The 19,258-nt window shown below is 40.9% G+C and overlaps 1 protein-coding gene across 2 annotated transcripts in view; it reads left to right on the top strand.

The window, feature by feature from the left end:
- The window catches only part of myzap (myocardial zonula adherens protein), a 31,325-nt gene extending 13,489 nt beyond the window's left edge, over nucleotides 1–17,836 (top strand). Inside the window, exons 3-14 of one of the 2 annotated variants that reach the window (XM_060911433.1) lie at nucleotides 1,456–1,548; nucleotides 5,491–5,634; nucleotides 6,140–6,232; nucleotides 8,493–8,606; nucleotides 8,888–9,040; nucleotides 9,124–9,249; nucleotides 12,330–12,458; nucleotides 12,554–12,645; nucleotides 12,765–12,870; nucleotides 14,194–14,277; nucleotides 16,965–17,026; nucleotides 17,126–17,836. In XM_060911433.1, the coding sequence (XP_060767416.1) occupies nucleotides 1,456–1,548; nucleotides 5,491–5,634; nucleotides 6,140–6,232; nucleotides 8,493–8,606; nucleotides 8,888–9,040; nucleotides 9,124–9,249; nucleotides 12,330–12,458; nucleotides 12,554–12,645; nucleotides 12,765–12,870; nucleotides 14,194–14,277; nucleotides 16,965–17,026; nucleotides 17,126–17,423 (1,494 nt within the window). In that variant the 3' untranslated portion in view covers nucleotides 17,424–17,836. Of the gene's footprint in view, nucleotides 1–1,455; nucleotides 1,549–5,490; nucleotides 5,635–6,139; nucleotides 6,233–8,492; nucleotides 8,607–8,887; nucleotides 9,041–9,123; nucleotides 9,250–12,329; nucleotides 12,459–12,553; nucleotides 12,646–12,764; nucleotides 12,871–14,193; nucleotides 14,278–16,919; nucleotides 17,027–17,125 lie in introns of both variants that reach the window. The other variant, XM_060911432.1, reaches the window with a different exon arrangement.
- Nucleotides 17,837–19,258: the final 1,422 nt, after the last annotated feature.

Genomic DNA, 19,258 nt, shown 5'->3' with positions numbered 1-19,258 from the left:
TTTGTTCCCTTTAGATCACTATATAAAGAGTTTAGTTTACATTCAGGACTGCTAGAAGAAATGTTTTGTGGCTATTATATACAGATGTGACCAGCTGTAAGGGTACTGTATGGAATTGAGTCAGTTGCTTTCTGCATTGTGTAGGAAGTAAAACAGAAGAAGGTGCAGTTGCTACATGAACCCAATTACATCGGTGATAAAATATGTAGTCATTGGGAGAGAAGGGAATACTACTTCCTGAATGTGAGGAAACGTCTGGATTTGATTAAACCTCCATTCACATAGACGAGATTAAGAGAAACAGACAGTTAGTCCATCCAAAAACGGACAAGTCTGATTGAATTGGCCTCTAAATCAAAGTCTGTTCAATGCCTTTGTCTTTTATTTGGTAAATCTTGTGTTTTGCTGACATTTTTGCATGTCCACAAAATCCCTATACAGTAAAATAAAACCCCAAATATACATGTTTTCCTTTCTTTTGTATTCCCTTTTTAGCTAATTAAACGAGAATCAAAGTACGCAAAAATAAAGCTAGCAAACTGTACTTTTTGTTCCTTGAGTATTTATCTTTTACCTGAAAACACAGCTAAAGTATAGTTTTAAAAATAACCAAAGGTACATAAATATATTATTTACCAGCTGGGAGGTCTGTATTGTGAAATACCATGACCGAGGTCTTGAAAATACTGACCGAGGCCTCTGGTCCAAGGTCGGTATTTTCAAGGCCGAGATCACGGTGTTTCACGATATGGACTGACCTTAAGCTGGTAAATAATATATTTTTTTTTTCTTTACCAAATTCTAACAGAAAATGAGAGTGCCTGAAAGGGAAACCATATCAGGGTAGTAAAACTCGCTTTCGCTGTGAACACTGTCGTTATCGCTATCCATGCTGTAAAATTAATGCTATTATACTGAGAAATGCAAAAATAAATGTTGACATAAAATTGCTACTATGTTTGTTGTTGTGAACGAGCAAGTCGCCAAAGGTCCGTAACTGGGGTCCGGATCGTAGGATTCCGGGCCGCTCGCAAGCCAATCAGAGCACACGATTTGATGGAAACCTGACCGCGAAAAAAATAATTGGACCTTAAGGATTAGTGCCATACGTTAAAGGTACACCTCATGCACCTTCCTAGGTGAAAGAATGGAAAACAATAATACTAAAGATATAAAACTTGAATTTTTTGGGTACTGCCCCAACAATCTTTAAAAAAAAAACCCTTTATCTCTGAGTGTGTTGGTGTTGTTATTCCAGAAAGATAGCTACATTTGTAAATGACATACCGTACATTTATAACCAATTATATAGAGAAATACCTGTTGTGTAACATTTTGGCTGTACATCGACACACCCAGTACTGGTAATTGGTCGTTTTTCAGTAATAATAGTATAATTTTAGTGATCTGTAGACGCAAGTGGCTTAATGAGCCCTAATGTGTGTTGTGTTACAGTATGGCAAGATGGCCAATGGCACTTGGAGGAAGAAGAATGGCCTCATGCAGAGAGAAAGACCTCCAGGCAGAGAATCACCTGTAGAGGAGAAGGTACGAGTGTCAGACACGGCACCATCATTACAATGTTTGACCTCAGAGGCACACAATTATAGGCATGTCAATAGGATGTGGGTAGGTGATAAAACAATGACACTGACGGTGTAGGCTTTAAACATACGTCAGTATTCAGTGTTTCACAATCTGCAGTGTTGATTGTACAAAGAGCATGAGATAACGTTTATTCAAAAGGTTTACAGCTTTCACATCAGTGACGTGATTATGTCGTTATTGGCTACAGAGGAAAATCAGAGCATCTATGAGCATTGAAGTGTTATTTAACATCTAATATATTCATATGTGCCCAAGGAATGTGTGGATCTTTATTTGAGGTCCAGATTCCCAAAACTTGTCTGTCTCAGTCTGTCCAGTTTATTCATCCATCCATCCATTATCTGTAGCCACTTATCCTGTTCTACAGGGTCGCAGGCAAGCTGGAGCCTATCCAGTTTATTAATGCAACCAAAATTTATTTAAATAAAATGAGAATTGAATTTAATCCTGGTTTAAATTTTTACAGTAAATTTAGGTTGTTTAGGTGTTGCTTCATTACCTCAAATTTGAGTTGGTTTTGAACTGGCCATGTATATTAGATGGATTTACAGATCACAAACATGATTTAAAGCTAGCGTTCATGAGTAAGAACTGGTCCTGGGCAAATGGGTGAATTAATCATGGTGGGTGATCAAAATTCATCCTAGGTGATTGTTTTACTCACAGGATAACGTGTTGTTTATCTCATTGGTCAGACCGGTTTTTACATTAATTGAGGCAGGAAAAATTTTTTTCTTTTTTTTTAATTCATGATAGCAGTCATCACACTGCCAATTCGTGTGTTTTTTTTTCTCTGCTCTAACTCACATCAGCAGGTGGTTATCAAGAACTGTATTTGTTTGAAGCATTGTTAGATGAATCATCTATGAATTATGTATGGCATAACACATACTGCTTTCTTTTTTAGTCCACGTTTCCTAGCATTTATTGTTTTGATTGTCTGCACTAGTCACTATCTGAATGGTCTTTTCACACCAGTCAGTTTGGCCAAACTAAGCTTCCACAGACATCTCATCTCATTATCTGTAGCCGCTTTATCCTGTTCTACAGGGTCGCAGGCAAGCTGGAGCCTATCCCAGCTGACTACGGGCGAAAGGCGGGGTACACCCTGGACAAGTCGCCAGGTCATCACAGGGCTGACACATAGACACAGACAACCATTCACACTCACATTCACACCTACGGTCAATTTAGAGTCACCAGTTAACCTAACCTGCATGTCTTTGGACTGTGGGGGAAACCGGGGCACCCGGAGGAAACCCACGCGGACACGGGGAGAACATGCAAACTCCGCACAGAAAGGCCCTCGCCGGTCACGGGGCTCGAACCCTGACCACCTTGCTGTGAGGCGACGGCGCTAACCACTACACCACCATGCCGCCCTCCACAGACATTATTATTACATTTTCTGTTCTTAGACGTCCATCCATCCATCTATTATCCGTAACCACATATCCTGTGCGGAGTCACAGGCAAGCTGGAGCCTATCCCAGCTGACTATGGGATAGGCTCTGGTACCGTACAACGCTCTGGTACTGTACAACACTCTGGTTGTACAAGTCACCAGATCATCGCAGGGCTGACACATAGAAACAAACAACCATTCACACTTATGGTCAATTTAGAGTCTTCAATTAGCCTAACCTGCATGTCTTTGGACTGTGAGGGAAACCGGAGCACTCAGAGGAAACCCACGCAGACACGGGGAGAATGTGCAAACTCCACACACAAAGGCCCCGTCAGCCTCGAACCTAGAACCTTCTTGCTGTGAGGCAACAGTGCTAACCACTACACCACCATGCCACCCCTGTTCTTAGATGTTACGTATTTTTATTACCCTTTAAAGTAATGGATTAATTATGGCACTCCAAGTTAACAGTATGTACCATGAAGTATAACATGTGACCTGCTATGTGTATTCAGCTGAGTGCAAAACTTTACATACCCTTAAGTCAAACTTTAAAGTACAAAGAAATATTGTTCTAAACATGGTTTAAATATGGTGATTTGTTATTTAAATGGTGTGAAGTTTTTCCATAAAGAACAAACATGGTCAAATAGTGTCTAGTAACATATTAAGAAAAAAAGAAAAGCCAAATTAATTTAAAAAATGGAGCTTCTCTAATAGGGCAGCACGGTGGTGTAGTGGTTAGTACTGTCGCCTCACAGCAAGAAGGGCCTGGGTTTGAGCCCAGTGGCTGACGGGGGCCTTTCTGTGTAGAGTTTGCATGTTCTCCCCGTGTCTGTGTGGGTTTCCTCCAAGTGCTCCGGTTTCCCCAACAGTCCAAAGACATGCAGGTTGGCTCTAAATTGACTGTGAGTGTGAATGGTTGTTTGTCTTTGTGTCAGCTCTGTGATGACCTGGCGACTTGTCCAGGGTGTACCCCGCCTCTTGCCCATAGTCAGCTGGGATAGGCTCCAGCTTGCCTGCGACGCTGCACAGGATAAGCAGCTATGGATGATGGATGGAGAGTCTCTAATAACTGGTATGCTTACCCTTTGCCTTTATAACAACCTTCAACCTATTTCTATTCCCTGAACAACTCATGGATCTTCTCAGTTGTAATATTCACTCCTTTTATTCCTGATATACACTAGCAGTCAAAAGTTTTGGACACACCCACTCATTCATTCATTCATTCATTCATTCATGTATTCAGGTTTTTTTCTGTATTGTGACTATTTTCTACATTGTAGAACAACACTGAAGACATCAAAACTATGAAATAACATCTGGAACATGTATGGAATTATGCAGTTTTCAATATGTTTGATATTTTAGATTCTTCAAAGTAGTCACTGTTTACCTTGATGACGCTTTGCACACTATTGGCATTATCTTAACCAGCTTCACGAGGGAGTCACCTGGAATACTTTTCAATTAACAGGTGTGCCTCATCAAACATTAGTGCAATTTCGTGCCTTCTTAACGTGTTTGAGATCAAACAGTAAAAAGTAAATAATAAAAATGCAGTAAATAGCCCTATTCCACAACTGTATTAATCCATATTATGTCAAGAAGCGCTCAACTAAGTAAACAGAAACGACATCCATCATTACTTTAAGACATGAAGTGACTTTTAATGAATAAAAATAAAGAAAAAAACATTGAATTAGAAGTACAAAGTTTTGACTGGTACTGTACAGTATAGTGTATATTATATAGCTTTGCCAGATTGCTTGATCAATCATCGCCTGTTCGTCTTGATGTATATAAAAAAGCTTATATAAAATATATTTGGCAAGTGAAAGAGTGCCAGGTGAGAGAGAGAGAGAGAGAGAGTGTGTTTATTTTAAGCCAGGCATGTAACTGTTATTATAACATGTACCAAATACATAGGTGTCCAGCACATCCATTTATGATATCCCACATTCATAAAATTGTGAACGTTATCAGTGTGTGAATACAGTTATCAGTGTTTTCACAATATGGACCACTTTTACTTTATGGATATTCTGTATCTGTCAGCCGAAGCTGAGAGAGAGACAGGAGGGCACTGAGGCAGAATGATCTCGACACTATAGACAGTATTGCAGAAACACTACACCATCAGTTAGGACTTTTTGTCACTGCCTGCTCACCAAATCCCATATCTGATCACTCAGCAACACTGCACAGAAAAAAACCCAAAACAAAACACCCGAGCATGCGCATGTAGACGCTTTCTCCTTCTCACTAGCCAAATTACACAGTTCTTTATATTTACACAGGTGTTTTGAGTACCACACACTGCACAAGGACACGCACATATTTGCACGTGATGTTCTCACGTGGCATAAACAGAACAGTCACCTTCTCCCATTTTGTGTCCCCCCCATCACACACACACACACACTGACACACAGATGGAAATCTGACCCCTGTGACGTTGTTTTCCTCAGTGCTCTTACACTGTGAGCAATGGTGATGTTGTTGAGCGAGAGACGCTGCCAGGACTCCGGGTGTACGGCGTGGTGAAGCAGGACGTGATGGCTCGTGAGCAACCTGCCAGTGAACTGAGAGATGAGATGAAGTACATCAGAGAGGTGAGTGCAGATAGAGACAGAGAGAGGTGACATAAACATGCCAGGAGTCATGAATGGGGGAAAAAAATCCAAGTGTCCAACAGCCTCCACTTTAGGACACGTGTTCAAGGAACCTTGTCTAGACTTAAGTCAATCAAGACTCCACCCATATAGTGTCCCTGCCTCTACAGTAAGTGCTGAAAGGAAGTGACATCATACTGTAGGCCTCAGTGAAGCTACATTCTGTGCCCTGGGGTTATGAACATCTAGGGTTCATCTTCTGTCTGCATGTCTTATATATTCAGTAATGTTTTGCCAGTTTGATATCCATCTAAATGCAGTTTGCAATATTTAAAAGTGTATCTAGGCTTGTCATAATTCAATGATTGATTTTTAAAAATCTCCTAGTTTCTTGATTTCAGGCTTCTATGACACTTTTCTTGTTAGTGTTTTTACTTGAACGTAACTAATGTGAAATTTCACTGCAATATCGCAATATAATTGTAGGAAAACGTTTATCTTGCAGATGCGGGACTCCCTGGAGAAGGTCAGAGAACGGATGTACGGTCAGTTTGGAGGAATGCAACAATCAATACAAAAACTCTCGCAAGACTTAAGGGTAAGAATATAAAACATTGTGAGTTTTTATTAAGCATTGTTACTGGTGTAGCACAGGGTGGAGCTCAACCTTGACACCAAGAACTAGTGTTGTAGTACTTGAGACCAGTCTCAAGACCACTTTTTGAAGGTCTCGTCTCAGAATTGACCGCAGTTTTACTCTGTCTTGTCTCGGTCTCAGACATAGAGGACTTGGGATTTTATTTCAAGACCACGTCTGTATCACTAAATTGCTTATGCATTGTCCGATTTATTTGTTAACATCATTACTGTGATTGGATGTAAAACTTCCTGCTTCAAATGCAACCAATAACATGACTCACTGCAAATTTGAAATTTTCATTAATGTTAATGGTCATTCCCCGCCCCCCTTCACACACACTGATCTGATTCTGGTCTTGACTTGGGTCTCACCCTGCCTTGGTCTTGGTCTTGACTTGATCTCAACCCCTCAAAGTCTTGGTCTTATCTCGGTTTCGATACACTCTGGACTTGGTCATGACTTGGTCTCAGTTTAGGTTGTCTTGACTGCAACATTACCAAGAACAAGGGCTCAGGACTGGATTTAACAGCAGCTCTGAGTGGATGAAATCCCTCCTGTATATTAAAAAAAAAAAACACTTCTCTTTTCATCCTCTTGAAGATTGTCATTATGTGATATCACCATTATCAATATGTTTATTCAATCCACATATGCTACCAGATTTCTTCATTTCTTCCTACAAAGGACGTGGCTATGTAGAAATCTGGGTTGCCAGATTGGATTGTCAATTTCCATTCCAATCATGGTTTAAAACATCCAGAACTGAATACAAACCATCACAAACTGTGTCCAAATTACAGCTAAACTCGTTACATATACTAGTTTAGCTTATTAATCAGCACTCAGTTAGAATAAGAAGCCTTTACGTATTTCTCACATGCACACTCAAGCACAGCAAAATTCCTCCTCTGCATTTAACCCATCTGAAGCGGTGAACACATGCACACACAAGTATGCTACAGTACCTGAGGTGCTTTGTTCAAGGGCACTTCAGCCATGAGACAGAAGGAGGAGAAAGTGCTGTTCATTTATTCAACTCCCTTCATAAATTTCTTCCTGGTCCTGGGAATCAAACTAGTGACCTTTTGTGCCAAAGGCTGCTTTGCTAACCTTCAGGTCATGGCTGTCCCCAAGTTGTTAGTTACTGGACCAACGAGTTTAAGAAGAGTCTAATTTATGAGGCATAATCTGACAACTTTGTTTATGTATTTATATTTTTCTACTAAAGTCAGATGTATATATCAACAATCCCACAACGTCACTTGAGTTCAAACACGGAGACTGATATATCTGAAGTGATTAAAAAAAAGAAAAAAAAACCCTTCATTCAAAAATTTTCATCTATAATAAATGAATAAACAAAGGAACATAAAAACACAAAGTTAAAAAATTCAATTTATGTGAGAAATAGCCTACTGCCTCCAAACTAACAAAAATTAAACAAACAAATAAATAAAAATCAGACATAAATTAAATTGTAGCCTAATTATGTTGTATTGCCATATACAACCAGATAAATTAGCTTTGCATTTTGCATTAATGCTCCATTAAACATGTTTTTAAAAACTAAAAATGCTAGTATTAACTCCTTTTAACACTTCTCATGGCCTGTAAAGTACTGAAATGGTCTTTGGGCGGCATGGTGGTGTAGTGTTTTAGCATTGTCGCCTCACAGCAAGAAGGTTCTGGGTTCAAGCCCAGTGGCTGACGGGGGCCTTTCTGTGTAGAGTTTGCATGTTCTCCCCGTGTCTGCGTGGGTTTCCTCCAGGTGCTCCGGTTTCCCCCACAGTCCAAAGACATGCAGTTAGGTTAACATGAGGCGGCCTTGGACTGAAGTGCCCTTGAGCAAGGTACCAAACCCCTGACTGCTCCCAGGGCGCTGCTCTGGGTGTGTGTTCACTGCTTCAGATGGGTTAAATGCAGAGGATGAATCTCACTGTGCTTGAAGTGTGCATGTGACAAATAAAGGCTTCTTCTTCTTCTTCTGAGCTCATGGCGGGTGTTTCAGCTGAGGGAAATGGCAAGCGAAAGTCAACAATGGTGTGTTACATTATGTTAAAATGCAGTTTGTGTTTTTATGATCGCTAACTAACACGGCTTCATGTAGCACAAATTCAGCACAATCAGGCCGCAAGCACCGTCCTGATTATTTTAGTACATTTCAGGTTGGAATCATGAACATTGTGTCAACAGCATGCTGTGGCTGTGTGTGTTACAGATAGCTAACTCACACAAGAGCTATTTGGAAGCAGAAGTAAGAACGGGGAGAGCAGCCCTCGACAGTTTTGATCAGATGAACAGCTCTCTCATATCAGCCAACATTGACCTGCAGGTATTTAATCAGGAGCAGCATTAACTCTCCTGTCAGTTAATAGTTGCTTCCGGACTTGGCATGAAAGACGAAAATACGAATTCAAAAGAAAGTTAACTAGATGAACTTGTTTGGTTAGATATTAGCCAAGAAGTCAGAAAAATGCAAAACATGAATGTAGACTGGTTTTCTAGTCTTCTAGTGTTCATCACGCACAGCACTCTGCACAATCAAACCGAATGTGCTGGATTATCCTTTCAAGTTGTATTACTGAGTGTGTGTTTGGTGTGTGCTCGGTGTAGAAGTCACTGCTGGAGAGCTGTCAAGGCCGTGTGGGAAACAGGGAGGAGATGAAAGCGCTGCGCAATTCCTTCGAAAAGACTGAGGAGAAACTGAGGGAGAGGGAGAGACAGCTGTCTGCTGCCCATGCTGAAAACCACATGCTGAAACAACAGGTACTGTGTACACATACACACACACACACACACGCACGCACACGACAGTATTTTGACAATATTTTGTGTTTGTGTGTGTGTAGGTGGCGTCCTCTCAAGAGGCCAGTGCTCAGGCTTTGAAGGAGATGAGTGCTAAACTCCAGCAGCAGTATGACCAGCAGCTGCAGGAACAGGAAAGGAAACACAGACAGGAAATTGAGGCTCTGCAGGTACACACAGACAATAATAACCCATAGTGCATTTAACACACACACACACACACACACACACACACACACACACACACACACACACACACACACAGGCAAATAGTGCTCGGGTTATACCAAAGACCATCATAAAAATGGTACCTACTGCCATCTGTACATAGTAGATTGGTGGCTCTAAATTGACCGTAGGTGTGAATGTGAGTGTGAATGGTTGTCTGTGTCTATGTGGCAGCCCTGCGATGATCTGGCGACTTGTCCAGGGTGTACCCCGCCTCTCACCCATAGTCAGCTGAGATAGGCTCCAGCTTGCCTGCGACCCTGCACAGGATAAGCGGTTATGGATAATGGGTGGATACATTCAACTTTACTGTCATTGTGTAGAGTACAGGTACAAAGCCAATTAAATGCAGTTATCATCTAACCAGAAGTGCAATATACAATATTATATACAGATAAGTGCGATAAGTCAGTATTGCAGCATAGTCGCAGGCAAGCTGGAGCCTATCTCAGCTGACTATGGGTGAGAGGTGGGGCACACCCTGGATAAGTCGCCAGGTCATCGCAGGGCTGACACATAGAGACAAACAACCATTCACACTCACATTCACACCTACGGTCAATGTAGAGCCAACAATCTACTGTGCTAACCACTACACTACCAATCGGGGTGGCATGGTGGTGTAGTGGTTAGCGCTGTCGCCTCACAGCAAGAAGGTTCTGGGTTCAAACCCAGCGGCCGGCAAGGGCCTTTCTTTGTGGAGTTTGCATGTTCTCCCCGTGGGTGTGCTCTGGTTTCCCCCACAGTTCAAAGACATGCAGTTAGGTTAATATGGGACGGCCTGGGGTGCCCTTGAGCGAGGCACCTAACTCCCGATTGCTCCCTGGGTGCTGTTAGCATGGCTGCCCACTGCTCTGGGTATGTGTGTGTGTTCACTGCTTCAGATGGGTTAATTGCAGAGAGGAAATTTCACAAGTGTGTGATGAATAAAGTTGTGCTTTCTTTTCTTTTTAGTGATGCTATATATTACAGTATACAGTGATAATATACAGATATGTTTGTAAATATTTAAATGTATATTTACAGAGGAGAAGTGAACAGTTTAACAGACACTCTTATCCAGAGTGACATACAACATACCCAGAGCAGTCTGGGGAACAGTTGGCGGTTAGATGCCTTGCTCAAGAGCACTTCAGCCATTCCTGATAGTCTAGGGAATTGAACCGGCAACCTTTTGGTCCCAAAGCTGCTTTTCTAACCATGAGTCCATGGCTTCCCCTGTTATCATGTAAGTGGCATAGTTTGTGCAACAATTTAAGTGGTCCATTTTGTGCAAGAGGTTAATAGTGCGGATGGCATGTTAAATAAAGTACTGAACAGTCAGGATGAGTGCAGTGATGTTAGCAGAGCGGTGGTGTGCAATTCAGCATGGCTAACACCTCAGGGAAGAAGCTGGTGTGGGAACGGAGGCTTCGGTAACGTCTGCCGGATGGGAGGAGGGAGAAAAGTGCATGGTTAGGGTGGGTGGCATCCTTGATGATGTTACTCGCCCTGCCCAAGCATCGCTTGTGATAAATGCTCTTGATGGAAAATAACTGAGTGACAGTAATCCTTTGGGTAGTTTCCACCACCCGCTGGAGTGTTTTACAGTCCGATACGGAGCAGCTGCCATACCATACTGAGATGCAGTTCGTGAGTATGCTCTCAATAGTACAATGGTAGAAGTCCACCAGTATCCTGGGACAGAGGTGAGCTTTCTTAAGGGTCCATAGAAAGTAAAGACGCTATTGTGCCCGTTTTTTTACCAGAACAGGTGAGATACAGGAAATAAATGCACAAAGAGCTTCTGTCTTAGCACAGGAACGTTATGTAGGAATGCATAGAACCTTTTAAAATTTAAACCAACTGGCGTAGGGCTTCTTCAGTTAAATGTAACATGGTTTAGGTTGATGAGCATAGCTAAACTTAGATTGGAGGTTAGGTACAGGTTTTTTTTTTTTATTGTGTCTATTGGTGGATCTATCCATCAGTCCATCAATTTATTTACCCTTTCATCCATTTATTTATTTATTTAACCCTTTAGACATCTTGTTGAAAATAGCTTTCCTGTTGATTGTACTATAGTTACTAGATCATTCATAATAATAAGTGATTACTATGATTAAAGGTTCATAACTGAATAATAAGCCAGAATTTTGAGTCGAATTATGTTTTGATTTAATTAAGATTTATGATTTTATACATAGTCTTATATTTTACAATAAGAAATAAACCATTAAATATATAGTCTCTATGGGGGAAGCCATGGCCTAATGGTTAGAGAAGCAGCTTTGGGACCAAAAGGTCACCAGTTCGAGTCCCTGGACCAGCAGGAATGGCTGAAGTGCCCTTGAACAAGGCACCTAACCCTAACTCCTCCCCAGGCTCTTGGTTGGAGTGTCTGGTAAATGCCATTGACGTAATGTAACCTATAACCCTGTATTCCAATGTGTGATTAAATATGACTGATGTTAATGACTCCTCCATCCATCCATTATCTATATCGCTTATCGGTCAGGGTTGTGGAGGAAGCTGGAGCCAATCCCAGCTGACTTTGGGTGGAACCCTGGGCAGGTCACCAATCTATCACATGGCAAACACACCATTGGTGTGCCATACACACCAATCGGCAATTAGGGGAGCCAGTTCACCATCCAGGCACAGGGAGAACATGCAAACTCCACACACAAAAGCCCCAGTTGGCCATGATGTTCGAACCCAGAACCTTCACAGCAAATTCCCCATTGTTGAATTAACACTTTCAGAGTTCATTTGTGTCCAATTGGACATATATAAATACAGTAGGGTGTTAATTCAACACTGGGGATTTTGCTGTGAGGTGGATGTTCTAACCACCATGCTGCCCTTAATGATTACTCACTGAATAGAATTGAAAAGAAAAAAGATTTCAGTATGAAAATTGTTTCTCCTAGTGGCACTGAAAAGTACATTCTGAGACATTTCCTGGTGGTGTGTTAAAAGCTTAAAACTGAAACGGATAGAATGAAACACTTGAAAGTTCTTCTGCTGTGATAAACTCCAGGCCCAGCTGGAGGAATACATGAGGCGACTGGAGGAGGCTGAGAGGAACATGAGGCTTGCTGAGGCAAAAATAGCCGAGAGGGACCAGAGGATCAGCGACGTGGAGCGTCTGCTTGATTGCATGGCTCAGGTGAGGCTGTACAAACAACCCCCCTGGGAACTGGGAACATCACATGGATCCCAGATAAGCGGAAGGATCAGACGATATGCTTTCTTGTTTTGCAGGAAAAGGCACACTTAACCCTGAAACTTTGTGACTGTGAAGCACGCTTGCGCAACTTGGGTGAGGATCAACCAGACTCGGGTAGAGCTAAAAAGTAAGCATTACAGACGCTTATGACAAGATATCAGAAGTAATTGAGGTTAGCGCTACATTGGGTTCCTTGTTTTAATTCTACTGAAATACTTTTAGCATGATAACAGTGTTCTGTCCCAGGGTTGAACAGTTACAGAGGGAGGCGTCGGAGCTGAAAGACAGAATAAAGCACCTGAATGACATGGTGTTCTGCCAGCAGAGGAAGGTTAAGGCCATGATAGAAGAGGTGAGGGCTCATGTTGTACTGCAGAAGAGAACAATGCTCTGATATTCCAATGTTGACGTTCTCACCCTCCTTACATCAAACAAATGACAGTTCGAGACTGAATTGCCTCAAACTAATTGCTGCTTTGAGTCCATTTAGTGCATTCAAGTACAATTATATGCTGTTTAAATTTTATGTATATGTATATTTATTATATTTGCAATAAGAAATTCTTCTGCTATGCAACAAAGTTTATTAAGAGTAAGCTTTAGTTGCTAAGCAACATATTGAGCAAAGGTTAGGGTACGCCATGGACAGAACAATGATTTAATGATTGGGATTACTGCTTTAAGACATGGGGCATCAATACAGAATTCAGTTATTGTGTGGCTGTCAGAGGTGTGTGTGTGTACTGAGCATTTTAGAATGACTTCGAATGCAGCTTTTGGAACAAAAACTATCCCTTTTATAATTAACAGTTATTCCATGAAATTGAGTCGTACATGAACTGATAGCCGACGAGGCGCGTAGCACCGAGCCATGTACGACTTCCCTTCTTCTTGTCTTTTATCCACATTCACTGGATTTTGAGAAACAGAGCATTTTTAGTTGTATTTTTTGCAAATTTGATAAATAAAAACTTTATACAAAACGTCCGATAAAACCATTTCCGCTTAGAGTATAAACAAACCAGGGAAATGACAGGAGCAATTTGTGAAAATGCGATAATAATAATTCCTGAAAAATAAAGACATGTTCTTACCATTAAATACTTTTTATTCCATATTTTGTTGCTTTTTTTTGTTGTATTTTTTTTAGGGTTTTGTTTTTGAGTAGAGTTTTTATTTCGTCCTCGGTTGGTTCAGCAACACACTCCGCCATTTTGTTTTTCTCTACTCACGGTATATGAGCTGATAGCCTAGTAGTAGAGTAGCCAATCGGAGCTCACGATTGCTCATATCCAGTGAATGTGGATATAATAACCAGAGTTATTATAATTTTTAGTCACACTATATTAAACTTACATTCATGTTTTATAAGTGCTTTCATCCAAAGAGAGGCATTTAATTTTTGCATCGAGTTCGTAGTTCAGTGGTTAAGGTTCTGCAGAAAGTACCGTATGTGAGCTTCTAAACCAGAATTATCAGAGAACTGAACAATGCCTCGACCCTGGGAAAGGCCCTTAACCCTGAATGTCTAAGACTGGATGCTGCCTTCGCTGTATGCCTCACTGAATAAAAACCTCTTCCAAATGAATAACTGCATTAAATAAATGCATACTGTTGTATATCTGAATGGGACAGGCTCTGTCCAAAAAGTCATGCCATTTATTCTTTTGTTCAGGTGACAACACTGCGAGCTGATGTGGCACAGAAGGATATGTACATTTCCGAGTTATTGGACAGACTAGCGATTGTGGAGTGTGAGGTAAAACAGGAAAAGCTTGCAAGCTGTGCTTTGGAATGCCTTTCTCCCTGTATATCACACTCTGCATGGAAAGACTAAGGATTCTGAAACTCTTCAGCATTCAGGCAGCTTGGCTGCGTGCAGCTGTTTTTGCACTTATTTCAAGATATTTCATTCTTGCAGCAACATTGCAAACAAATTATTATTTTTTGCTGTGAAGTTTGGATAAATGTAAAAATTGCCAGAAGCTTTCAGTAAGAAACAGAGCATCAAAGTCACTACTTCTTTGAAGAACATAATTTATACCAAGTAATAAATGGCTTAATTTGCCTACGTTTTTGCCCTTCCCAAGAATTCCAGATTTTATGATAATGCAAATTTGCCACTCAAAGTACCACTGAGCGACTGTTGCTTAACCCCTTCCTGTTATTCTGGAATAACAACAACGTTTCATATACACTGTCATTTTCATGGCTTGCATTTGCATATTGGAACATGTTTGGCTCTTGCACTTTACGACACATTAACAGTTGCCAATTGATCTTGACTTGATTCTCAGCTCCCTTCTGTTTCATGAGCATATATGTTACAGGTGATTTTTGAAATCAGGTGAATCTGGATTCACCTAGGTGATTCTAGATTTACCCAGGTGAATTAGGATTTAGCGTTAGGTTTAGGGCAGGGGTTCTCAAACTTTTCTACTTCGAGGCTCACCTATTCTTACCTGTAACGAGTCGGGACCCATTAAAAAAGATCCCCAATTATTTTGGCTCATCTATTCTATTAGAATCTAATAATCTATTGTAAAGTGTATTAATGGGATGCAACATCACTCCCTGTTACAGATGGGAGCCCAGGAATTACATAAATGCAATAAAAACAAACTTTTTAATTGTAGGTATTGTATTTAAAACTCTATGGATGTGCCAGAAGCCAACATAAAACCATGCATGCAGGGCATTCTCACTCAAAAGGGATTCATGATCTAAAAGTGGAGTCTGGTCCATTAACACAAGAACTTATTGCCATGTTTGTGTTCAGCAAACAAGCAAGTTATTAAAACCAAGAAGTACACTCAAAAGAAGTGGATATAGAAACCACTCAATGGGATTAGATCCTTACACACTAACAAAGAAGGATTTTTCCTATGAGTTGGAAAATTATCCATCCGTTGAGTTCCCTGACATCTCAAACCACCTGGTGCTGCAGACCTCGTTCTACACGGATAAACAGATGAAAACCTGGAAGAGCATGGAGGAGTACAACTTTTTATATGTGGCTGGGTTAAAGATTTGGGGATCAGGACACTACAAGATAGACGGCAGTAGATGGATCTAAGTGCAGGAAGAGTGTTTATTAGCAGGCGTCATATTTACAAAAACAAAACACAAACGAAAGCAAGGCAGAATCATAAAGCAGAATATTTAAACAGCATTATAAACATGGCTCGAAACAAACGTGACAGTGATAATGATCATACTTCGTAACGTCTCTGTGAAAACAGCGTCCGTATCTGCTGATTGCGCTCAAATCATTATCAGGTGTTTCCCATAATGACCGGGTCCCAAGAATGCACTCTGAGTGCGTACAGTCGCTCGAACTGCACTAGACTCAAGCGTGTGAAGGCGTGACAGTCAAGTGTTCACCTACAGTGTAACCACAACTTTTAGCTCACATTTATATCACCCTTCATCGCCGCTAAAATGCTTCATTTTCATTGATAACCCATCACAAAGCATCGCAAGCTGTAGTGTGACCATAGCTTAATGAGGCAGGTGTGACGTTGGATGCAACCCACCAGTTGTACCCTACTACAAGTAAAAATTAGCTTCAACTTGAAAAAAAAAATGCACGGCTCACTACATGGCTCTTTGCGGCCCACTAATGAGCTGTGGCCCAGTGGTTGAGAAACACTGGTTTAGGGTTAGGGCTAAGGCTAGGGTTCGGGTTGGGTAATCTAGTGGAATGTTTAATTTCTTTGTTGCAACTGAATCCTCTGTGATGTCATGGTGGACTTCGAAGCAGAAGGTCCTGAGTTCGATTCCCAGCAAGGACGGTAAAAAGTGGGAGGAAAAAAGCAAATTAAATTAGACAGAAAGAAAGACAGGTATATAAGTGTGTAATTCTGGGTAGAGAGGTATAAGAAGACAGAAGATCTAAAGGGATGGGGTGAGTGAGAAATGAGGGGGAAAGGTGAATAGAGAATAGTTGAAGTGTTCTCATCCTTTTATGGACCCCTAAAAAAATCCAAGCCCCTTTCTTTTTACTGAGTCCCCCCCCCCAAAAAAAAAAAAAAAATCCCTTTTAAGAATTCACCTCGGTAAATCAAGAATCACCTACGTAAATCCAGATTCACCTGATTTCAAAAATCACCTGTAACAGATGCAACCAAACAGCTTAATGCTCCCTTCGATCCCTTTACTAAGGACCATGTTTCAAATATGCAAAGTCACATGACTAGTAATTGACAGCATCAAAGTGAGTAAATATAATCTCCAAACCAACTTCATAGCAAAGACACACATTGATGATTGAGCATGGATCGCTTGGATTTTATGAACAGGATCTCTGAGCATGTCTGATTGTCTTCTGATTGTTTCTGATGACTTGGACTCTTCTCTTTTCTGGTCTGACTGTGTGCTGTGCTTTGCTCCTTCTCCCAGAATAATGAGTTAGAAGACAAGCTGAAGTATTTTATGTCTGTACAGAAAGCTAGTGAAAATAAACCCATCACGAGAGATATTGGAGTTGGCTGCGACTTTCCCGTTAGGTAATAAATGGTGGATTAAGATACTATTTATAATTTCAAGGCCGCTATAATCACACTATCTGCAGCTTTATAAGCATCATTTGCTGTCATTCTTTACAGCCTCCCTGATCCTCAGCCGTATGAAGGCCCGTCTGGCCTGAGAGCTCCGAGCCGATTGCAACAGAGTTTACTCCGATATACGCCTTTGCAGTACAGCAGTATGCTTGCAGCACGCAGACAGGAAACTTCAAGCAGTCCTGTAGAAAATGTAGCACCAGCTCCAAGGCCTGATCATGAACAACTAACATCACCTGCCTCCCCAAGTACAGAACTGTCATCCTCCAGGAGTAATCGGTCCAAAATCTACACACCATTCATGAGGCTGATGGAGATCTCGTCTAAAATAAATATCGACTGAGCTACATGAAGTGAATAATGCTTTAAATTGGAAAAATTAAGTATTTGACTTTTGTTCTTATTCATTTTTTAACATATCTACTGATCTGTGAATAACTTAGAGTATATACTTTATTTATATTTTTGTGTGTGTATATATATATATATATATATATATATATATATATATATATATTTACACACACACACACACACACACATCAGCACAGATATATACTAATGCACTTTTCACTTTGTTTACAAGAATATCGGCTACATAGTGATAAAGTTCTATGAGCTACAAAGGTTATATTTTTATTTAGCTTTTCTTACAATGTTTCAAATAGCTTTGAGTTAATTTCTAACTATAAATGTTGTGTAACAATATTTGCATTGTTCACATGTGATGCAATATTAAACCAATATTACTCTTAATGTTTTCCGAGTGAGGGCGGTATGGTGGTGTAGTGGTTAGCACTGTTGCCTCACAGCAAGAAGGTTCTGGGTTCGAGCCCAGTGGCTGATGAGAGCCTTTCTGTGTGGAGTTTGCATGTTCTCTCCGTGTCTGTGTGGGTTTCCTCCGGGTGCTCCGGTTTCCCCAACAGTCCAAAGACATGCAGGTTAGGCTAATTGGTGGCTCTAAATTGACCGTGAATGGTTGTTTGTCTCTATGTGTCGGCCCTGTGATGATCTGGCAACTTGTTCAGGGTGTACCCTGCCTTTCGCCCATAGTCAGCTGGGATAGGCTCCAGCTTGCCCACAACCCTCCACAGGGTAAGCGGTTACAGATAATGGATGGATGGCTTTTCGAGTGAATAAACAGTGAGCCAAACTCCCTCCATGTTGCTCTTGGGAAGTGACGGGACATTTTTAAAAGCAGTCCTATAAATAAAGAGGATTATCAGCTGCTCTGATATGTGAACTTGTGTTAAAGCACTTAGCTGCCATTGCTAACGTTCCAAGATGTTGCAAGGCCGATACAGTGTCCGTTAAAGAACCAGGAGAATACAATGTGCAAACATTTTGCACTTGGCTCAACATTTTCTTTCCAGAACTACAACCCCAAAAGGTGGGACGGTATGTTGAATTGAAATTAAAACTGAAAACAATGATTTGTAAATAACCTTTGACCTGTACTGCACTCAAAACCAAACAGCAGCACATTATTTCATGTTTTACCTCATGAATTTTATAGTTTTTTCAAAATAAACACTTAGTGTCTTGCAAAAGTATTCATCCCCCTTGGTGTTTTGTCCTGTTTTGTCGCATTACAAGCTGGAATTAAAATGGATTTTTGGAGGGTTAGCACCATTTGATTTATACAACATACCTACCACTTTAAAGGTGCACATTGTTGTTTTATTGTGACACAAACAATAATTAAGATGAAAAAAAAAAAGAAATCTAGAGTGTGCATAGGGGTGTGTCTCTATTAGCTTAGCACATCTAGCCACTGGGATTTTTGCCCATTCCTCAAGGCAAAACTGCTCCAACTCCTTCAAGTTAGATGGGTTGCATTGTTGTGCAGCAATCTTCAAGTTATGCCACAGATTCTCAATTGGATTGAGGTCTGGGCTTTGATTAGGCCATTCCAAGACATCTAAATGTTTCCCTTTAAACCACTCCAGTGTAGCTTTAGAAATATGTTTAGGGTCATTGTCCTGCTGGAGCGTGAACCTTCGTCCCAGTCTCAAACCTCTGGCCGACTCAAACAGGTTTTCCTCCAGAATTGCTCTGTATTTAGTGCCATCCATCTTTCCTTCAGTCCTGACCAGCTTTCCTGTCCCTGCAGATGAAAAATATCCCCACAGCATGATGCTGCCACCACCATGCTTCACTGTAGGAATGGTGTTCTCA

This window comes from Neoarius graeffei, chromosome 27 (genome assembly GCF_027579695.1).
Source record: "Neoarius graeffei isolate fNeoGra1 chromosome 27, fNeoGra1.pri, whole genome shotgun sequence".
NCBI classification, from domain to species: domain Eukaryota; kingdom Metazoa; phylum Chordata; class Actinopteri; order Siluriformes; family Ariidae; genus Neoarius; species Neoarius graeffei.
The sequence above is the reverse complement of the archived record's forward strand: the minus strand, read 5'-3'. Positions and strand labels throughout refer to the sequence as shown.